The following is a 22,923-nucleotide window of genomic DNA, read 5'->3' as shown; positions in this document are numbered from 1 at the left end:
AGGAGTATATTAAAAGTGGGTGGAACAACTCCATTATCTGCTTTACATGGTTACCGCATGGCTTTATCAACGTGTCTGTGCAGTGTCTGTAATGGATGACAGGAAGGCTCCTTAATGACACTGGAACAACGTGAAGCACAGCTGTGAGATTATAACAGATTTGCCACAGAGTTCTCGCTCTCGATAATAAATCTGAGATTGCCAACATAATCTAGATTCAGTCTCCCTCCAAAGACTCTGAGCCATCTATCTGAAAGGTCATGAGGTCTGTGGGAGCAGATAACATCAAGACATTGATGAACCCATTTAGTGCAAATTGCAGGCCAGGCTGCTGGACTTTGTCTTGGTTGCAGTGCATGTTTCAGTTACTCTTCAGGTGATTTGTCACTGGCTGTAAAGATTGGCTCCAGCCCCTGGAGAGATGAGTTTAACCAAAAGGAATAACAATTCCGGTGGTCGACCGTGCTGGGTAAGGCGTCTATTAGCATGCTGCAGTTGCTAGGCTTTCAAATGAAACATTTTAGACCAAGTACAAAGGAAGAGACGAAGAGACTGCGCAACCTCTGAGAATCCCTGTCAGATTTGGTCTGGAAAGTGTAGAGGTGTAGTGCTTTTGGCTTTTGTCTCTGACCCGACAGCATCTCAAAGGGCAGATCCAGATTTGGTGAATGGAAAACGTTTTTTGTTTAAAATGGACCCTGCTGAGCTCGAAGGAACTGGGGGGAGCCTTTAATACAAACAGCTGAGGAAAATGAAAACAGCCACTTAGACACATAATCCATCCATAATGCACAAGTGTACGATGTAAGAAAATGTCAAGCCAACTATAAAAGACAGACATAGTGAGATAAAGAGAGTTATCTGAGGATGACTTAACTGAAGTTTGAGACATTTTGTCAACATTGATCCGCTTATCAGTGGTAGTACAACGGTTTTCCTTTTTGCAGTTTAAACTCTTCAGATCAGGACTTAATTGATTTTATTGTCCTTTTTTCATTGCTGTGCTGCGTGAGGATGCACTGAGATTTTGACCGTAAAAAAAAAAATCCTTATCTGATAACAGAAGCTGTAAAGCTTCTAAATATAAATTTCAACCAAAAATGAGAATTCTGTCACCTCACTCACTTGTATTGTTTCAAACCTTTATGATTTATGTGTGAACTATTCCTTTAACATCAGTCATATTAAATGCAAATGGCAGTTGATGATTATCATGTTACAGGAAAAAGCAATTACAGTTGTACATATTGTGGTCAAAATTCAAACATGGTAGCAAATTGAGTGTGCACTAACTGTTTCACCATTCAAATAACTATTTACTGGGTTCTAAAGCTAATTGCCCATCTGTTGTCTCCAGTGCTTTAGACCTTGAATTCACTTAGTGAAAGCTACACAAACAAGGACAGTAGGCTTTTCTGACACATTAGGGATCAGCAGAGTAAAGCTATGTGGGTAAGCAGTCAACACTAGGGGCTAAATTGTGAGTAATGACATCCCTCAAAGAGCCATTCCAAAGTCCCCTCCTCTTCCATTGTGCTGTCAAAGACGTCAACATAAATATTTTCCCACATCCGAAATAAAAGGCTTTAAAGTGCCTTTTCATTGGACTAAATAGAAAGCTAGCCTCTTTCCCAGCCCACATGATCGCAATAAAAACCCACCGCTGACGCATGAAAACACACAAGCAAGTCAGATTCGTACCAGCAATTCTGAGTAGGAATTTCTTAGTGTTAATTGGTATAAACAGTGTCATAGGAGATGATTTTTACATCTAGAGATGTCTGGCGTCCTCTTAGAAAACACTTTGTAGTTTAGCTGATTAGCAGTCTTTAGCCGCCCATGTGCAGTTGCCAGAGATTTCATCATGACGCTATTGAAAATTTCTTGATCAGGGATCTTGGCAAAGTAGATGATAAAAGCAACGTCTTGTTATTAAGCCGAATTCTTATATTCATGAGGTAGGAAACATTTTTTAGGCTTTTAGCCTTTTTATTCAGAAGCAAGTGAAGGGACTTTTGATGTTCTCACTTATCTAATGTTCTAGCCACTTAAAATTAACCCTTACAAATGACTCTTGTTTTTTTCTGTTTTAAATAAGCCAGAGCAAAAATGGACAACCAAAGGGATGAGATAAAGCTGTCAATAAAATAATGTGGTCCATCACTGAATGAAATAAGGCTTCTAGCATCACTTGCAGGCCCTCTATGATGGGTTAAGATAATGTTATGTCTAATAAAACCTAGAGCCCTTTGATCTGAGTATTGTAAATTATAGCACTTATATTGCATAATAGAAATATGGCTTACATAATTAATGGTCTTATGAGTACATCTTATCAAGTCACTGCAAACTTAAGATGTACTGTATACTGTTTGGTTTGAATATCCTACAAGTTAAATGGGATAACGCAGATCTTGCCTAGGGCACTTGGCTCTTTAATGCTTTAGTTGAAGCAGGAAACTGAAAATTTATATCTGCTCCTATTATCATATTGTATGAATAGAATTAATGGATTTTGATTTTGGTTTCCATAATTCTTCCTGCAGGTTTGTACTATAAATGATTTTGACACCTGAGTCAAAAAGAGAATTACGTGCTTCCATCAGTTATTCTTGGCTAAAGCCTCCTTTTGTAATGCAATATTAATGTTTTATTTCAACCCTGCATGGTGGGAAATGGGTTCCTCGGCTGAGGAGCTACCCACATTTATTAAACTATAATAAATAGAATTCTGATGAAATTGCATGGCTATAATTAATTAGCACATAAATATCAGCTATGGCTCTCATTTAGCAATATATACATCTTCTCACGAAAAATTGGAAAATCGGAAAACCCAACATGTGCAGCCCTCCAGTTCTCTATCAGAGTCTCTTTCTTTTTGAAGTTCAACTCCAGCCAGTCAAAAGGAGAATATTGTGTGTTATGTGTAGCGAGTTGGCACAATTAGCCTCTCAAATGAATTGTTCTGTGAAATGAATCATTCAGGCACTGTCCTTTCCATATTCCCTCTAAGAAAAGAAATCATAATAGTTGATGCATTTATTCCATGAGCCATTTTTATAATTATCCTCCAGTCTTGGCTCTGAAGTGTGTCAAGTTGAGGACAACCTTGAAAGCATTTTTACATAATTTGAATGTCTCATTAGAGTTGGGAAGTTACTCTGTGAGTCTCCGTTCCACCATGCCATCTGGCAGTCAAACAGGACTGGCTGTATTACCGTCCCACAATACCCTTCTTTTTTCCTGTCTGTGCAGGGTTTGCTGGAAATAGACTCCGGCAAATGGACAAAATTCTTAGAATTCTTGGCCTGCAGAATGATGTCATAACTGCTGCGTATTTTATTCCATGAGTAATTTATTAACAGAAATAAAAGAAAAGAGGGAGATCTGGCAGAGACCATGCCCAGTGACTGGGGTTATCATCCAAGAATGTATTCCTCTTGAGATACTCATGTGGATATATTATGCAGTGAGTTTCTTTTCATGCCCCACTTATGTAGTTTCTGGCTTTTATGCAGTTTTAAATGAGTAAAAACCACCTGCAAGGCACTAATATTATGCATTTGTGCTGTTACTGGTTTACTCTGCAAATGTAAACGGACAGTTTTAAATATTTATTCATTTTTTTTTTTTTTAACGGACTAATGTTTATCATGTGCAGCTCCTAGTGACATTTTCTTATTTGTAATGTTTTATTGTTTGCTTTCTAACAAGAGCTTTATGTTTTGAATATACCTGGCTTAACTTATCCTTGGCTTATTAATAGGTCATTAGCTGCCTTTCCATCAATTTGGACACATCTATTTTTGTTTTGGGGTGGCAAAATGTTGTCTGGGAAAGAACTTCATGGCTTGTTTCTCTCTCTCTCGCTCTGTGTGTGTGTCTGGGGTGTTTACATCTGGGTTGTTAAGAGGTCATCCCCATGGGCCAGTCAATGTTGGAAAACAAAGTGCAACAGGCAATAGAAGAGGCGCAATGCCTCTGTGTAGGAATGAAATACAACATGTCCCATAATCCTTCAAACTCCCTGCACTCACTGAAGTGTAATGGGCAGTATTTGTGAAGGATATCACACCACATGAGGTTTTCATCCTCATGAATGAATTACAGACATTGTCTTTCACTTTCATGGTGTCCTGTGCAAGGCTGAGAGAATGCCTTTGAGAGTTGAACCCACTGATATCAAGTGTTTTTGTATTATATTACAGTATAAACAAGAACAATACATCAGCATGACAGGAAAGTGCTCTCGTCTTCCCCCTCTTGACACTAAAGGATATTGTTCTTTGAGACAGCGGTGAGATTTAGTTGTCTAACTGTCCTGTCAGTTTCATGCATTTCATGCATGATTTCTGAAGGATCATGTGACACTGAAGAGTAGGGCTGTGCTATTTATTGTGCATTGATTATGCTTTCAAGTGAGAAATTTTCTGCTGGAGACTTGTGAGGCCAAAACTACAAATCATACCTCATTATCAGACATGACAGCCCTGGGTTTGCCACGCATTGAAAAGCCTTGAGTAATTGAACTGCCAGAATGAACTCACCAGCCTAATGTATGATCCACAGTTGGCCAGCGGCATGTGTTTTAGTAACATCTGAGAGTATAAATTACATACAGTATTTTTATATATACTTTATTTATGTATTCTTAGACATCCTCTGACATTCTGTTCCTGTTGATTCTGAACTACAGAGCCATTAATAGAGAAATTTTGACATTCAGTCTGCGTTAGTTCTGAACTGCAGGCTGGAGGACATGAATGGGATAATAATTAAAACTGATTTGTGTCATAACTGCATTCACTGTGAAATAGAATGAATTGACACCAGAGATCACAGATGGAATAAAGTCTCAGTAGGATAAAGAAAATGTTTTTTCTCTCTCATCTTAATGGGTTCAGTGTATTTGATAGCTTAACAGTAGATTCTGTTTTATCTGATGTCTTATGAGACTTTTCAGCATAATGGATATAAGCTTTAAGACTGCCATGAAGATATTTAGAGTCGCAATTAAAAGTAAAAATAATTTAGTCTCAAAGACTGTGGAGCATGTTCATGAAGCCCACATACAGTAAGGCCCCTGCTGTCATACTCCAACTTTAGGAGGGCAACGTTTGCTAACTCAGCTGCTCTTGTTTACAAGAGCTCTCTTATGTCCTAATAAAGAGTTAAAGTAGCTCCCAGAACATTAGATCACAGCTAGTGGTGTTATCCTTGAGCGCCACGTGGAAGAATTCCACCGAATCTGCCCCCTGTTGCATCTTTTGATCCCAATGCTGTTTGTTATTAGCACGCTGTTGCCTGCTAATTGTTTATGCTTCCAGGGAGGGAAAACCACCTTCACCCATCAAAGAAATGGTCGTTAATCTTAAAACATGTTTTCTGTGAGGAGAGCAGAGGGACCTATTTTCTAAACTGAGATAGAAGATGAAAAAAAACAGTGAAATCCAGTCACATTGCTATTGTCAAGATACACTGCGTTGAAAGCTTTTATATCCTTGTTTAAAAATGTAATTGGATTCCTAGGTGGTTTTAGCATTCCCAATTTGTTTAACAAATAACATCAGAGTAAGCGGATTTCATGATAATAAAGGAGCCGTGTACTGTCAATTCAATTAATTCATTTTGTCCCACTAAAAATACTTTCATCTTGACAGCATGTGCAATTTTACATTACAAATACTATATATGTAATCATGTGAAATTGCGCTTTTATGTTAACTCCTAATCTTTTAAGTAGACTTTTGCTCTGGGAGAAAAATGAATGTGATATTTATTCAGCACTCTGAAATATGGAGAGGCTGTGTGTAAATTATCTTAGTAGCATAATAGAATGTAAAACCAAAGCGTTAAAGCTCAAGGTGCTCCAAATGTTTCATTGTGTCATCGTTTTAAAAGATGCCATTTATGCATCCAGTTTTTATTGTTCAGAGTGAGGCTGGCAAGGCTAACTCACTGTCATGGGTCATGTTTTACGAGCGAAGGATCGAAATGAGATTGAGAGGGGTTCAAGTTCAAGTTCAAGTTTATTTGTATAGCGCTTTTTACGATACAAATCGTTGCAAAGCAGCTCTACAGGAAATTAAGTTTCCACAATATATTTATATATTTCAGAACCTTAATATATTTAATTTATGGCAAAATTTTGTAATTCTGTATGTTGTCTGAGCATTGGCATCCTCTAAGGTCCTCTGAGGGGTTGGCATTATCTTTTCTCAGGTGTTTGGTCATCTCAGATAATTTAAGGGTTGGATCCAGACTGAAGCTTCTGTAATTAAACAGAGAAACAAATAGAGACATAATTAGCGTAGCTGCTGTTCCATCTAAGCAAAAATGATTTGTTCAACCTAAGCTAAAGAATAATAATAATGTACATTTGATCAGATATAACTGCAGTACAAGATTATAAAATGTATTATGTGAATGCTTGGCTGAAGAGATGTGTCTTTAATCTAGATTTAAACAGAGAGTGTGTCTGAACCCTGAACATTATCAGGAAGGCTATTCCAGAGTTTGGGAGCCAAATGTGAAAAAGCTCTACCTCCTTTAGTGGACTTTGCTATCCTAGATACTACCAAAGGTCCAGAGTTTTGCGACCTTAGGGAGCGGGTTGGATTGTAGCGTGGTAGAAGACGAGTTAGGTACGCAGGAGCTAAACTATTTAGGGCCTTATAGGCAAGTAATAATATTTTGTAAATGATACGGAACTTAATAGGTAGCCAGTGCAGAGACTGTAACATTGGGGCAATATGATCATATTTTCTTGACCTGGTAAGAACTCTAGCCGCTGCATTTTGGACTATCTGTAGCTTGTTTATTGAAGATGCAGGACAACCTAGCAGTACATTAAAATAGTCCAGTCTAGAGGTCATGAATGCATGAACTAGCTTTTCTACATCAGAAACAGGTAGCATGTTTCGAAGCTTGGCAATGTTTCTAAGATGGAAGAATGCTGTTTTTGTAACATGAGAAATATGATTTTCAAAGGACAAGTTGCTGTCTAATATAACACCCAGATTTTTTACTTTAGAGGACGTAACAGTGCATCTGTCTAGTTGTAAATTGTAATCCAAGAGATTCTGTGTACTGTTTTTCAGTCCAATAAGTAATATCTCTGTCTTATCTGAATTTAATAGGAGGAAATTATACACAATCTATTAGCTTAAAAATAGTTTAAAAGTTTCATCTGGTCTTGCTGAGATATATAGTTGAGTATCATCAGCATAACATCAAGTAAATATTTATATATAGTATACTTATAGTTAAATCTGTTAGTAGTGTATAGGTTTATAATGTTTTTTTACTTCATTGTTGTATGTCTGTATTTATGTAGCACCGTGGTCCTGCGAGACACGACATTTCGTTCCACTGTATGTCCCCACATGTAGCGGAATGACAATAAACTTGAACTTGAACTTGAACACTGACAACTAATCCTGTATTTTCTAATAATATTACCAAGGGGCAACATGTATATTGAAAATAGCAGAGGACCTAGGACAGATCCTTGTGGTACTCCATAATTTACTGGTGATAATTGAGATGACTCCCCATTTAAATGAACAAAGTGGTAGCGATCGGACAGGTAGGATCTAAACCATCTTAAAGCCTGCCCTTGAATACCAGTATAGTTTTGTAATCGATCTATGAGTGTGTCATGGTCTATAGTGTCGAATGCAGCACTAAGATCAAGTAATACTAGCAATGAGATGCAGCCTTGGTCTGAAGCAAGAAGCAAGTCATTTTTCATTTTAACTAATGCAGTTTCTGTACTATGGTGAGGCCTGAAACCTGACTGAAATTCTTCATAGAGATATTTTTTTTGCAAGAAGGAGCACAATTGAGCAGACACAACTTTTTCTAAAAATTTTTACATAAACGGAAGATTTGAAATGGGTCTGTAATTTGCCAGGACATTAGAATCTAGTTGTGGTTTCTTAATAAGAGACTTAATAACAGCCAGCTTGAATGGTTTTGGGACGTGACCTAAAGATAACGATGAGTTAATAATATTGAGAAGCGGTTCTTCTGCTACAGGTAACAACTCTTTCTGCCCAGACAATAACGCAGATTCCATGCAATATAATTAAATCTAGCGTATGATTAAAATGATGAGTGGGCCCGGTGACGTTTTGCTTGACTCCAAAAGAGTTTATTAGGTCAGTAAACGCAAGTCCTAACGCATCATTTGTATTATCAACCTGAATGTTAAAATCGCCGACAATTATCACTTTATCAACATTGACCAATAGATCTGAGAGGAAATCTGCAAATTCTTTTAGGAAATCTGTATATGGCCTTGGCGGTCTATACACAGTAGTAGTCGATACGTGGGAAGCTGTCCTGACACGATGATCGTCGTCGCAGGCGATGTGCTGCGTACCGGTTCGATCAGGCTCCTGAAGTCCCTCTTCAGTGTCTCTCTCTGCCGCAGTTTTGTGTCGTTGACCCCCGCGTGCAGCACGACAGCACCGATGCTCTCGTCACCCTACAGGATCGTGGGTATCTGCGCAGAAACATTGAGAACACGAGCACCGGGGAAACAGTGAGTGTGCACTTTACCTTCAGCTAACGTAGCACGGACGTGCCGGACGATGGAGTCTCTGACGTTCACAGCGTCGCGTTCCGTCTTGCGGAGGGGAGCGAAGCAGTTCCGGCTGGAGATCTCGAAGACCGGAGGCCGTCGCCCGGGGCCTGGCTCGCGTCTTCCGCTGCTTGTGCACCCAGGGTCCGTGGCGTCCCGGCACCGGAGTGAAGGACATCTGGGAAGATCGCGTCCTGGGTGCACAGGGTCTGTGCAGAGAAACACACGGAGTAGAGGTGGTGGGAGTGTTAGCAGCGTGCTGTATACTTACCTCGGACTTGTGAGCGTCAGCCTGGGATGTTTCCAGCGCAGCTCTCCGCTCTCTCAGCTGGGCCTGCTTCTCCACCAGGTCGCGGATCTGCTTCTCCACGGCCTCCAGCTCCAGCTGCACCGAATGCAACTCGAATGTGTCCTCACCTGCACTCAAAGGTAGACACAAATGTGCCATTTAAGCAAGTAACAGTGAAACAATGGTAATGTGTGTGAATAGAGTATTAGCAATCTAAGCGAGATTAGCGGCAGCCACGCTGCCGATGCTAACGGGCTATAAGCTAATAGCAGACTCGAGAAATCTAAATAAAACTAGTGATAACAAGGCACTCTGATTGGTTTTGTTTTAGAATGCTATAGGGGATATATTCACACGTTATAGAAACGAAAATGACAGACGATAAAGAATCAACTTGATGGAGCTCAAAACACGCAGTCACAAATCAGGGCACGCGTGAACACAAACACACACACACTCGTTTGTTTTTTGTCATGGTGGGGACCTATCTTTGATTTTGGTTGTAGTTACACTGAGGTAATGACATTTTCTGTCCCCTAATCCTACACCTGAAAACCCCCTTTTTTTCAGTAAGATATTTTTTGTATTATGTTTATTTATCTATTTTCATTTGAGACCTGGTAAACCTGACCAGAAAAAACTTGACTAAACTTTCTTACCTATTAAAGGTATAGTTAACTTTTCGTTTGTAAAGAAAACAAAAAGAACACATTTATTCAACAATTTTTTTTCTCTTCCGTGTCAGTCGCCATGCATTCACAAAACGTGATGCTCCTTGTTTTCAATCAGTGGAATGCACATGCATGCATCGTGGTATTTTCATGAATGCGTGCCGAAATCTGACGGAAGAGAAGAAATTGTTGAATAATGTCATTATTTTTGCTTTCTTTGCACACAAAAAGTAAAACGTATTCTTATAGCTTTATAAGCTTAAGGTTAAGCCACTGATGGCACATGGACTATTAACAATCACTACCTTTCTGTGCCTTGAACATGGTAGCTGCTTTGCTGTCTATGCAGGGTCAGAAAGCTCTTGGATTTCATCAAAAATATCTCACTTTGTGTTCCGAAAATGAACAAAGGTTTACGGGTTTGGAACGACAAGAAGGTGAGAAATTAATTACAGAATTTTAATTTTTGGGTGATCTGTCCATTTAAATAAATACTGTATATATCATCTCCTTAAAGGAATAGTTCACACAAAAAATTAAAATTCTGTCATCATTTACTCGTCGTTGCAAATCTGTATGACTTTCACTTTTTTATCCTGCTGTGGAACATACAAGAAAATATTTTTTAAAATATTTTGCATTCATGAAGTCAAAACACACACACACACGCACACACACGTTGGTTTTTGTGGTTTATGGGGACTCTCCATAGGCATAATGGTTTTTATACTGAACAAACTGTGTGTGCTATTGCCCTACACCAACCCTACACCTAAACTTTGCCCTCACAGGAGACTTGTCTACTTTCCCTCCAAAAAACTCACTCTGTATGATTTATAAGCGTTTTGAAAAGTGGGGACATTGGGTAATGTCCTGAAAAGTCACCTTCACCTTGTAATATCTGTGTCATTATACAAATGTATGTCCTCATTTGTCACAAAAACACGCGCACACACAAACACACACACTTCAAATGTGGAAAACCTTGAAATGCTTGAAAGATTTCTGGACTAGCACATTTTGCTTATAACCTATTATTGGCTGCAGTGAGACTCTGTTTTGCAGTCTAGACATGGTAGGTTTCCACTGGTGATCTGAATGGTCTCATTTGCCATCAAAATTAATTTTAGAATTGAGGCCAGCGGGCTAGGCAGGTTTGTCATGTGTGTGTGCTATCCTCACTTTGCCATTTGTGAATGGCAGCCCCTCAGGACAATGAGGGTGTGCATGGAGACGCTGTAGACCGGAGAACCTGCAAAGGGACACACGGCACGTCTGAGCGTGAGAGGAAGCCCTGTACTTTTTAAAGTGGAACTTTAGAGACAGTGTTTACTCTTCTGGGATCTGGGCCACACAAGAATGCGTGTGTCATGACGGGATGTAAGAGCTGAGGAATGTTCCTCACAATCCCAACACTGTAGACCAGAGCCAGCCAGAGAGCAAGATGTTTGAAATATTTATTTTAGCATCAGTGTTTAAAAAAGACATTGGTTCATAGCCTGGATTGATGTTGGATCATGAAGAGCCCTTGTTTGGATTGCTTTCTGTTGTTCTTGGCTGGCATCCACTTACACTCTGTGAAAAAATGTGCAAGACGCTAGTTCATCATAATGCAAAGAGGACTTTTTTCTGTTTAATATGTCGTTGTTGCCAAATGATGAAGATAAGGTGCTGTCTTGAGCCTAATCATCTTGTCTTGCAGAGCCTGAATTGGATGCACCAAGGGTGCTGGATAATATTGCTAAACAAGTCAACCGGACAGTCAGGAGACGGAGACACGCTGGTGATGATGACTACAACATTGAGGTGCTGCTTGGAGTAGATGATACTGTTGTACGTTTCCATGGGAAAGAGCATGTGCAGAACTATCTCCTCACCCTCATGAACATTGTGAGTATCCCATTGTCCTTAGCAGGACTCAACAGGAAGATTTATTTATCTATTTTCTGGGTGCTAGCTTTACAATATTATTTGCAATATAATTTGTATTTTATATATTTACAGTATTATGTATAAAAATAAATGAAATAATCTATATACATTTTTTCTGTGATGGGGCTATTACAAGCATAATACAGGATTATTCGGATTATTAATACTATTGGTCACACTTTATTGTGTCCAATTCTCACCATTAACAAACCATTAACTACTTTTGCCTCAATAAACTGCTAGATAGTAAGGTATATATCAAGTTTAGGATTAGGAATGTAGAATATGGATGCAGAATTACGTGCTTTATAAGTACTAATAAACAGCCAAGATATTAATAATAGACATGATAATAAGGAACTAGTTAATAGTGAAAATTTGTTCCTAGTCTTACCCTAACGTTATTTTAATATCATTAATATTGGCAATATTATATTGATAAAATTATTTACTTTTTTAGTCAAAAATATTTGATGAAACTCTTAAGAAAACACATTCTCAAAATTCGGATTTCTCTACTAGATTTATATTCCCCAAATCCCCTCAACTTCCCCTCAATCCCCCAAAACTCTCTGACCATAAGGCCATCTTTGTTGAGCAATCAATTATTTTCTTCCTCATAAACCTTATTAACTCTTCTCCTGATTCAGTCCTCTGATATGCAGGTAAATGGAAGGCACAGGTGCTTAAGTGTCCTTATTTTAGGAATTCATTTCAAGAAAATTTACTGATGACAAAACACCTTTCTGCCAGACTACAGAAAGTGGATGGCAGCAGTCAATGTTTGCATATATGCAAATATGTCATTAAGCTGCACCTATAAAGAGAGTGAGCTCGTATGAGGCGTGAAATTGTCCAGATGTGGTCATGTCTCTGACATTTTCTGTTTTGGGAGGAAAAGCACATTATTAAGCTAGCGCTTGAGAAAAATCGAATCTCCTCTCTTAAAATAGAGGACCCCACTATGTCTACAAGATTGACATATTCTTCTTTTAGTAAATGGTTCTGTTCTGAGGAGATTTATGAAACATGACCACAGATGCGCTGAGTAATCTGTGTAGATAATAGCATCAGTCATAAGGCTTTAGTTTAGCGATTTAGCATATATACTATGGGCTTTAGCTGTAGACGCACACAATGCCTGTGAGCTCTTTATGTCTGAAATATTCATGTTGCCCTCCTATTGATTGCATAATTTAACAGGATCAAGTACAACCTAACCCTTAGTTTGCTTGAACAATTTGCAAGAATTAATGTCAACTAGGGCTGGGCGATATTGCCTGAAAAAAAATCCCTGACTTTTTCACAAAAAAATCCAATTTACGATTTAAATAGATTTTTTTCCCCTCTACTTAAAATCAATCTGCAGATGACAAAGAAATTGTTCAAAACAAGTTCTAACTTTTTGGAGTGTCTATTTACACTAAGTGCAAATAGCCCCCCTTGTTGGCAAAGGCTATTTACACTAACTCCGCCCTCCAACGTGCGATTGAGTTAGTCAACAAAAAGACGGCCATATAGCATCAACTTCAATGGTTTAGATGGTAAGGCATAGGCCTATGCTTTTTTTAATGCGATCGACCCGAGTTCGAGCCCGCCTTTCACCAAAGTTTTTTTTTCCCCTTTCAAATCTCATATCGCATCGGAAAGGCATTTATTTTCAATAAAAATTAAGGAAATAATCAAAAAGTTGAAAATAAAAGTATCGGGTAGGGTTAGGGTAGGTGTAGGGAGGGCTTTATTGTCCCAATAAGGTGGCATCCATTTAATAATTTGAATTAAGTAAATAAAATGTATTAATATAGCGCCTTTCACAGACAAGGAGTCACAAAGTGCTTTACAACACTATCAGTAAAACAAATATTCAGTATTCATAAAGGCACAGGAAACATAACGATTGCTAACGGTTGCCTGTTACATTACCAGTGTTTCCCACAGACTTGGACTTTACTTGTGGCTGCATATATGCAAATTAATTCTCTGCCAGCAGAAGGCGCTTGTAGAGCACGGAGAAATAGCGGTTTCCCTGGTAACGCTGCTTTATCAGACATTATACAAGATGAAATGAAAATGACATCCAACATTTTATGAAGACAGTCTGTTTCCTTCAGAAATGCAGTGATATAAAGACACCCGCACCGTGATTCGATTCTGAAACGTGCAGCGCTTGCTTATTCAAGTCAAAGCTTTTTGGAAAAAACAAAAATCTATTTGTGTTGGTCAGTTTTGATATTGTGGCAGGCCGCCACAAATAAATCAATGTATGGGAAACACTGCATTACAGAATATAAAATTTCACTTAGCCTACCACATAGAGTAAGGAGAGATGACCGAGGACGATGACGAATGATTTGCAGATAATGAGCACCATGACAAACATCTAATCTTGTAAAATGTGTGGCAAGTAGGCTACTGCCGCTCCATAGTAAAAACAGAGTATACTATGACACTCTTGTTGGTCTGAGATTCAGTTTTTGCATTCATTCATTCATTCATTCATTCATTCATTCTCCATAAACTGGAGTGGGTTTGAGCTTTAAGATATAATGAGTTCGGTATAAAAATGCAACATCGCTACAACTTTCACACATGCAGACTTCTTTGATTAGGTCCCTTGCATGCTTATTTAAAGCTGTTGCTTGAAGAGGATGATTTTAAGCATTAATTTCTGCAGAGCTTCTGTTTAATTGTGTGAGATGGCTGGGAAGAAGAGAGGGGGCAGTTGGTAAGAGACTTACCGTCCTCTGCTGATTAAAAGCGTTGTTGAGGCAATCTGTGTTCATATGCCAGAGAACAATTTAATCATTTGCACTGGTACATTTTTTGCTGCTGCTACAGCAACACAGATCTGCTGAGGCATAGTTTTTTCTTTCTGTGCCCCTCCCCTTCTTTTAAAAGCTGTCCAAACATGCATATAAAACTACGCAGTTTTTTCTGCAACATAATTGGTTTTTCTCACCTTTCCCTCCTGAGTGCAGAATTTGTGGCAGTCCTGACAGCCTCTGCAAGATTTAGGGTGAAAAAAATCTTTGCAGTACATTTTGTATGCAAAATATTTTTTAGGGGGACACTGTAAGATCAAAGTTTTTGTAATACACTTAAGAGTTTATTATACTTTTTTTAATCTTGTGCTTTAGTTGGTTGATTGTGTTTTAGGGACTTTAAGCAACAGTGTACAAAATGTACATACAGTAGCAAGTATAAAATTGTATTATTATTATAATTAAAAATGGTGTGATTCTTTTTCCAGTGCAGTATGGCAGAACAAAGTGATGTACATACACTAGCCAGTATTACATTATTATTATTATTATTATTATTAAAAATGGTGTAATTCTTTTTCCAGTGCAGTATTACCAGTGTACCATATGGCAGATCTCCAGCACAACTGGATATAATGCTCCCTCTGATTGTTCATGCTCTTTACAAGAGAAGAGATCTTGGCACAAATTGAACACAGATGTGCATTTAGATCCACCACATTTGTCTCCCCTCTGCCGTACAGATCTGGACAACCTAAAATTTTGTTTACAGAATCATATGCTAGTCAATGTCAAGAGAACAACAGTCATATTTTCAGGTGTTTGCACCAGAACTTTAAAATGTTTAATTATTATGTCAGTTATTTGCTTAATAATTGTATTATTTGCTGTGTTATATCTGCATCACAGCAAGAAAACAACTTTGTGGTATTCAATTTGACAGATTCTTTGGCATGTAGTATATATGTATTGGGTAAATGTGAAAATTTGGTGTGACTTGGACATGTGTATCCAGTTTTTGAAAATAGCTCTAGAAAGCTATGATGAAACATTTGTACCATTTAGGATATAGACATTTGGTACAGCTCTACACCCTGCATTCAACCAGCAAAACTATGCCTCCAAAACGCAGCACCCCACACAGCAGCCTTTTAGCTAGGTGGGGAAGGAAAAACATCTGAACCTTTAAAAGGCCTCTGTATGACCAGCTCAACACTGGGTTCTTTTCATTTACCAACCTTTCATAGGCTTTTCCATGCCAACCGTGGCCCCAAAACCTGTCTAAAAACGCCTTCTGTGTCTAAGAAATTCACTCTTACGGGTCTGAGATCCCATTTCCTCCTGCTCTCTTTATCTTGATGCTGTTGTAGAAAAGACTTTGGTCTGTCTTGCTCATTGTCAGTCATAGTGAGGGTTTGAAATGGGATAAAGCAGGATTGTGTATTTTTTGCAGTCCCTCGAGTTTATAAAATCAATAGCTGTCATAGATGACTAGATGGAGAATGACAAAACTTATATCCTTGCCTGATAACCTCCTTTCCCCCCCTTTGTGCCAGGATCAGTGTTTTGTTGTTTTATTATGTTGAGTTTAGGGGATAATAATGTGTTTATTTCATCATGTGTTTACAGGTGAATGAGATCTACCATGATGAATCATTGGGAGTGCACATTAATGTTGTGCTTGTGAGGATGATTATGCTTGGATATGCTAAGGTATATTACTACTAAATATCTGTATCAAAGCAAAAGTCATTTATAAACTGTAATAGTTCATATCATTTTTTTTATAACTTTACATAAGATATGTTTTATGTAAAAAAACAAAAAAACAAAAAACAAAACAGATGTAATGATTTATGTCCTTTTAATGTTTTTATGACCATTGCCCTCTCTTTGACCCTTTATTAACAGCAATTAATGGCCAGATGCCTTACTTATAACATTTTATACTTTTGCAATTTTTACAGTATGTTTTAGGATCATTTAAGTAAGACAACTGTACTTAAATCGTTTATAGAATCTCCTATAGAAGGCTATGCATAGATTGATGTAATAACCAATATTTCACCTACTGTCACTAATGCTGCAGAGTTTTTTTTTTTTTTTTGGTCACACTTTATTTTAACCTGTTAGCCAGCACCTCCCATTTTGGGCCTCACAGGTGAAAATGACCTACCTAAATTAAAAGGGTAACAGTTCCTGACAAAGTGTGCTACACACACAATTTAGGTATCTTTGGAAAGAATTTTACCTTTGAAAAGGTATCTTTGGTCCAATTCTCACTAAATTCTTAATAATATTAAGTATGACTTTTGCCTCAATAAACACCTGATTTGTTAGTGAGGTAGCTGTTAAGTTTAGGTATGGGGTAGGGCTCTATTAAGGGATCTAAAATATGGTCATGTAGAATAAGGCATTGATATGGGCTTTATAAGTACTAATAAACAGCCAACAGCCAATATGCTAGTAATATCAGGACTATTTAATAATGAAAATCCTTAAAATAAGGTGTAATAGTTGGTATGCATTTTTATTTCAGTTTTATTTATGTTAGTACATCAAGCTAAACTAAATGAAAATGAGAAATAATTAATTGGCAACTAGCTGATTTTTTTTTTCTTTGTTTTAGTTAGCAATAATAACACTCTAATGTTGCATTTTAGGTAAACACCCATAATTGGCAGCAAGAATTAAGTGCAACCACTTGACAGCTCTTGCTAAGGTTGTCTACTAGTACACCAGTTGTTTTTAAAACATCCGTAGCCACCTAAAATAATTACAGATGGAAAAAGAGAAGTTTAGTTGCCCAGAGTGATAAACGGGTTAAATGGGACAGTTTTTTTTTTTTCCCCACTAGAGCTAATGTGACATAAAGCCCTCCCCTGTTTCAGCACAGGCCACTTACCACAACAGTTTTGAAAAATGTGAAATAATTAGCTTCGAGGAAGAGCACAACAACTGTCTGCAGTCTAGCCACTTATATTAGTCCAATTATGAGATTATTAAAATCTCTCTCTAATGCACGCAGCCATTGCACGCAGACACTTCCATGCAATAACACATAAATATTTTGTAAGCCCATATTACAGTTCACAAATACACAGTGTTAATTTCATGTCTAGACTGTAATACACAAATACTTGCAACATTAGAAATACATATTAATGTGATTAATTACTGAAATGTAATAGGAAAAAGCGGCAACCCGCAAAATGCCACTTTAGTTTAGTTCACTGTAGTTTACAAATAGAAAGGTTCGAGTTTCAGCTTTAAGGATCTCAACTACTCTCTTGACTATATGTAAACAGGAGTTTATCTAGAAGACATTAAATAAACAGACCTACGGTGATCGATGTGAATCAGTTTAAGGTGTTTTATAGATTAATGAATGCTGAAAGTGTCCCCTAATGAGTCTCTAATCTTTTTCTCAGTCCATCAGTCTCATTGAGGGTGGCAACCCTTCGCGAAGCCTGGAAAACGTGTGCCGCTGGGCAGTCATCCAGCAGAAAGAGGATCCAGAGCACTCAGAGCATCACGACCATGCCATCTTCTTGACCCGGCAAGGCTTCGGCCCCACTGGCATGCAAGGTTTGACCTTTGGTTTTTGACATGCCTCTGACTTTCAAACATTTTCAACCCTGTCATGTCCTATGTGTTTTCCACACACGTAAATTCTTAAAAATGTTCGTATCATGAAAAAGGTCAGTCTTTCTCCCGCCATCTCTCTACCTCACTAATACTCCCTCACAGTCCCCACGCGATTCTGTCAGCACCTCATCAATACTGTACGAAAACCGGCCTGACAGAATGCTGGTTGGTGTACAAGCTCTTCTTTAGACATATTGTGGATTTGTAAAGAGGTTCACAGCATTGGAAAAGGATAGCAGAGAAACATGAAAGCGTACTTACATAAGCACATAGGAAAAAGGGATTTTGTTTTCTAAGGCTGGAGGCGGCCGCTGAAGCAGCAGTCCTCTCAGAGCATATCTCCTTCAGCACTGACAAAGTTCATACATTGTACATTTGGCATCTGTTCAACCTGACAGGAAAACTCTAGCTTTTCCTGAGAAGAGCACTGATCTCAGCAAGTGTTTATGCTGTCACTGCTACTCTCACATTTCCCTTATCATGCCACTCTATGTACTCACGGCCCTCTTTAATCATCGGAGAAGAGCTGTTTGGCCTCCCCATCCACCTGCAATGCATTCAGTGTCTGGCAGTGGCGATATTGAGCTAATCAGAGCTGATGTGCTTTATTGGCTTATTGACAGCAGATATGAATTTAGCTTCAGAGCTGAGATCTTCAGTTGAGTATCTGTCACAGTTTTGTAGGCTTGCATCAAAGGATTGTTTCATTCTTAGCAGTGCATGGTGCTTATGATTGAACAATCATAGCCAACGTCCCTGCGGTCTGATACCAGTCACAATATACTGTGTCACACTGTATACTGCACTAAAATTTTTTTGTTTGTTTTTTAAACATCCAAGCAATGCTGCTTGCTTTGAATTATAATGCACTTTTCAGAGCCACTTGAGCATTCAAACACTCTCACTTTCTGAAAAAAATTTTTTGTTTTACTTTTGGAGTTTTAGCTTTAGTTTACCTAAAAATGACCTAAAGATAACCTTTCAAACCTGTTTGAATTTTTATTCTGTGTAACATTGAAAAATAATGTTTGGAATGACATGAGGCTGATGTGACAGTTTTTATTTTTGGGTGAACTATTCCTTTGACAGTAAAGTAGTTTGTGTACCTGAATTAAGAGGATTATTTGGACAGGTCCCAAACTCAGGCCTTTTGTTCAACCAGTCTGATCGGAATGCCTAAACAAATAAAGCAAAATTGATAAAGGATCAGTGTATCAGTGTTTACTTTTTGAGGAACATAAAAATCCTGCTATAATGAATGTTTTTATCATTACATGTTAATTTTTACGTAGTCTCACATAGCCAGACCTACAGATTGACGGCTGAAGGTCTGGAATCCATGGCAGCTTTCATTGGCCAAGGCCTGCCCATAAGGCCGACATGTCAAACAGTTTGTTTCATTTATTGTCACGTTACGGGGCGTCGAAATGTCACCACAATAACAGACCGGTGTGTAAAACTCTCAGACGTATTTTAAAGATTCTGTGCTGCAAAATTTAAATATTTCACATACTTTTGAAAATCCAGTGTTTAGTTGATCCTGATAAGCGCTCATCATCACAGTTGTAAACACAACAGCTTTCTTCTTTCGTGAGGAGGTTTGGCGTCACAACGTCTTTGTTTCCAGGCAGAACGTTAAAGAACGCGACACACGTCTCCCGGAAATCCTGTATAATTCAAATAATCCGATGACGACTTCGAAACTCCTGAAGTGTTTCCACTTTTGTGTGCCATATGCATCAGACATTTAGCCAACTGTTCCGTGGGCATGACATCTGAGGCTGAGACTAATTTTTATGTGACACTATGCAACCCCGCTCCCTCCACACAGACACTTAAAAACCAACACAATTATCCAAATCACTTTGCACAACAGTTGCCATTAACAAGAATAAAAGTATGTTTTACAAACTGAGAAATCTCCATTTCACATGACTCGTTTGCATGTTATCTGAATTTTATAAATTTATATGTTTGATTAACACTTGCCATTAATTGTTCTTGACTGGATGCCAGATTGTGAGTAGGTTAAAACAATTGCACACTTCACTGTATTATACTAGAACAAAGTGGCTGTCTTTGGTCAACCCAATGAAATATGGTGTAATGACAGATGGTAGGTTACATTGTTTTGGCACATACTGACACATATGTTTCTCTGCCCCTCTAATAATGGTATTTCAAATGTGAATTGTTAATGCTAAAAGCCTACTATATCACATTTGATACGCACATTTGTAAGGCTTCTAAATCATGTTAAAACATGACTGTCAAATATGATACATATTACACACACATACACACACACACACACACACACACACACACACACGCACACACATATATATATATATATATATATATATATATATATATCAAATATGTATATTGATAAAAAATAAATAAATAAATATATATATATATATATATATAAATTGATTAATAGTATATATATCACACACATATACTGTATATGTATGTGTGTGTGTGTCAGCGTCACTCTGCTCAAAGTATTACAATTACACCAAGCAGCAAGCTGTCAGAATGTAGACGCAAGTTATGACAGTATAAATAAACCCTAGTAATTGTTTCATCCTCTCTGTCTTTCTCTTTCACTCACTCACTCTCAGGATATGCCCCTGTCACCGGGATGTGCCACCCTGTCCGCAGCTGCACCCTCAATCATGAAGACGGCTTCTCTTCTGCCTTTGTTGTAGCCCATGAGACAGGACATGTGTAGGTTTTTAAACGTCGCCAGGTGCTTCTCAGCCTTTTCAGATTGCTGTTAGCTTTTTTAAAGTGTTTTATGTCACATTTAATATTTATGGTCGACATTTAATTCAAAAAAGTTTTGATACTGATTTTATAAACCACAAGAAATGCAGGTTTCCAGATAAATTCCCATTGCCAATGTCCTTTATGCTCTCAAGGTGAGGGCTCTATTCAGAGTAATATAATGGACACAAAAATGTCAATGTCTCATTCAAGATAGCTTACAGTATCTTTTGAGGATATTTTATAATACAGATGGCAGGATACTAGATGTCCTTACTATGCTCCTTAATATTAAATCAGTCTCTTACATTGTTAAAAATATCCTTCATGTTCATTTTTGAGCTCAAGCTTAAGAGTCCTTGGCCACTGTTTTAGCAAGCCTAATCAGCCTTGCCAGGTCCCTTTTGTGGGTTTCAATTCCTCTTTTGACAACAGTTGCTTAGAGTCTGTGGGCATCTAACGTTCAAAAGGGTTTCAGAGAAAATCTCGCCACCTACACATAGATTAGTCATGGAGTCCTCCTTATTTTCTTCTCCATATTGAAACTATTGTCAAGGACTTCACCCTCTCGAATGTCTGACTCTATCTATCGCTTTATTTCAAATGCAGTTTTCATTGCGTACATGACAAAGACTGGTAAATTATCATTACTCCACTGCTGTTATGTAATGCTCCTCCAAGGAATACGGGAAACAACAGGTAAAGTAAAGACAGGCTTTTAATGAATCAAAGCTTTCCAAAATACAAGAAATTAACATCCATATAATGTTAAGACTGGGCGAAGACTTGAACAAAACTGAATGCTTATAAAGAAACGGAAACAAAGGAGTAAATGAGATGATTGATTAAACACAGGTGATATGACTTAACAATGATAAACTGAAGAGAACTAATGAGGGAAACCGGAACAAAACCAAATAAGGGCAAACATGAAACTGAGGAAGAACACACACGTAACAACTGCATCTTACCACCATCCTATTGATAGATTTTGATTTAGTTTGGCATTAGCACAGACTGAAATAACATTTTATTTAATTCAAAGTGAGATGTCAGGGCCTCAGAGATTGTCTTTTTTATGGCTGGCAGTCACACAGAATTGATTCCCTCTGAAGCCTCAGTCCTTCCTGTTTTCGATGTTTGTGATGTAAGAATACATTTTCTCATTAAATAAATTATACTTCATTTCAGTTATGCAGAAATGTTGAAACCTACAGACGGACATTACATTACTGGAGTCAATAAGACTTTAAAGACAAGAAACAAAAGGATGCATTAAATCAGGGATCCTCAAATCTGGCCCAAGAGATCTACTTTCCTGCAGAGTTTAGCTCTAACCCTAATCAAGAACACCTGAGCATGCTAATCAATGTCTTCAGGATCATTAGAAGATCACAGGTAGGTGAGTTTGATCAGGGTTGGAGCTAAACTCTGCAGCAAATTGGCCCTCCAGGGCAAGATTTGAGGAACCCTGCATTAAATTGATCAAAAGTGACAGAAATGACATATCTTTACTATATCAAATAAATTTAGTAATTTTGAACTTTCTATATATCAAAGAATCGTGAAAAAATGTATCATGGTGTCCACAAAAATATTAACGGGTTAGTTCACTCAAAAATTAAATTTTGACAATGTTTTACTCACCTTCAAAGCATCCTAGGTGTATATGAGTTTCTTCTTTCAGACAAATCCAGTCGGCGTTATATTAAAATTTTTCCTTGCTCTTCCAGGTTTTAGAATGGGAGCAGGTGGATTTTTTTGTTCAACAGTCCAAAAGTAGGCAAATAAAGTGCGCACATCCATAATAAAATGTGCCTCACATGGCTCCGGGGCATGAATATAGGCCTCCTGTAGCGAATCAATGCATTTTTGTAAGAAAAATATCCATATTATATTATAACATCCACAAAGAAGTCATATACACCTAGGATGCTTTGAGGGTGAGTAAAACATGGGCTAATTACATTTTTTTGGGTGAACCCTTAAACTAACCCTTAAACTAACCCTAATTAAGCAGCATAATTAGAAATGTTTCTTGAGGAGCAAATCAGCAAATTAGAATGATTTCTGAAGAATCAAGTGACAATGAAGAATGGAGAAAGTGCCCTTGAAAAGTGCTATATAAATGTAATTAATTATTATTATTATTATTATTATTATGAAACAAAGGTAACACTTTATTTCGATTTTAGACATTCTACTAACAGTAAGTAACTTTGCAACTACATGTCAACTAGCAGTCATTAGAGTATT

The 22,923-nt window shown here is 37.8% G+C and overlaps 1 protein-coding gene across 2 annotated transcripts in view; it reads left to right on the top strand.

Moving 5' to 3' along the window:
* Positions 1-22,923, top strand: part of LOC306871234 (A disintegrin and metalloproteinase with thrombospondin motifs 3-like) — a 125,309-nt gene that overhangs the window by 41,418 nt on the left and 60,968 nt on the right. For both annotated transcript variants that reach the window (XM_079419016.1, XM_079419017.1), the window contains exons 5-8: positions 11,253-11,440; positions 15,874-15,957; positions 17,676-17,832; positions 20,523-20,628. In XM_079419016.1, coding sequence (XP_079275142.1) covers positions 11,253-11,440; positions 15,874-15,957; positions 17,676-17,832; positions 20,523-20,628 — 535 coding nt within the window. The remainder of the gene's footprint in view (positions 1-11,252; positions 11,441-15,873; positions 15,958-17,675; positions 17,833-20,522; positions 20,629-22,923) is intronic.

This window comes from Barbus barbus, assembly GCF_936440315.1.
Source record: "Barbus barbus genome assembly, chromosome: 6".
NCBI lineage: Eukaryota > Metazoa > Chordata > Actinopteri > Cypriniformes > Cyprinidae > Barbus > Barbus barbus.
This window is presented reverse-complemented; position numbering and strand designations above follow the sequence as displayed.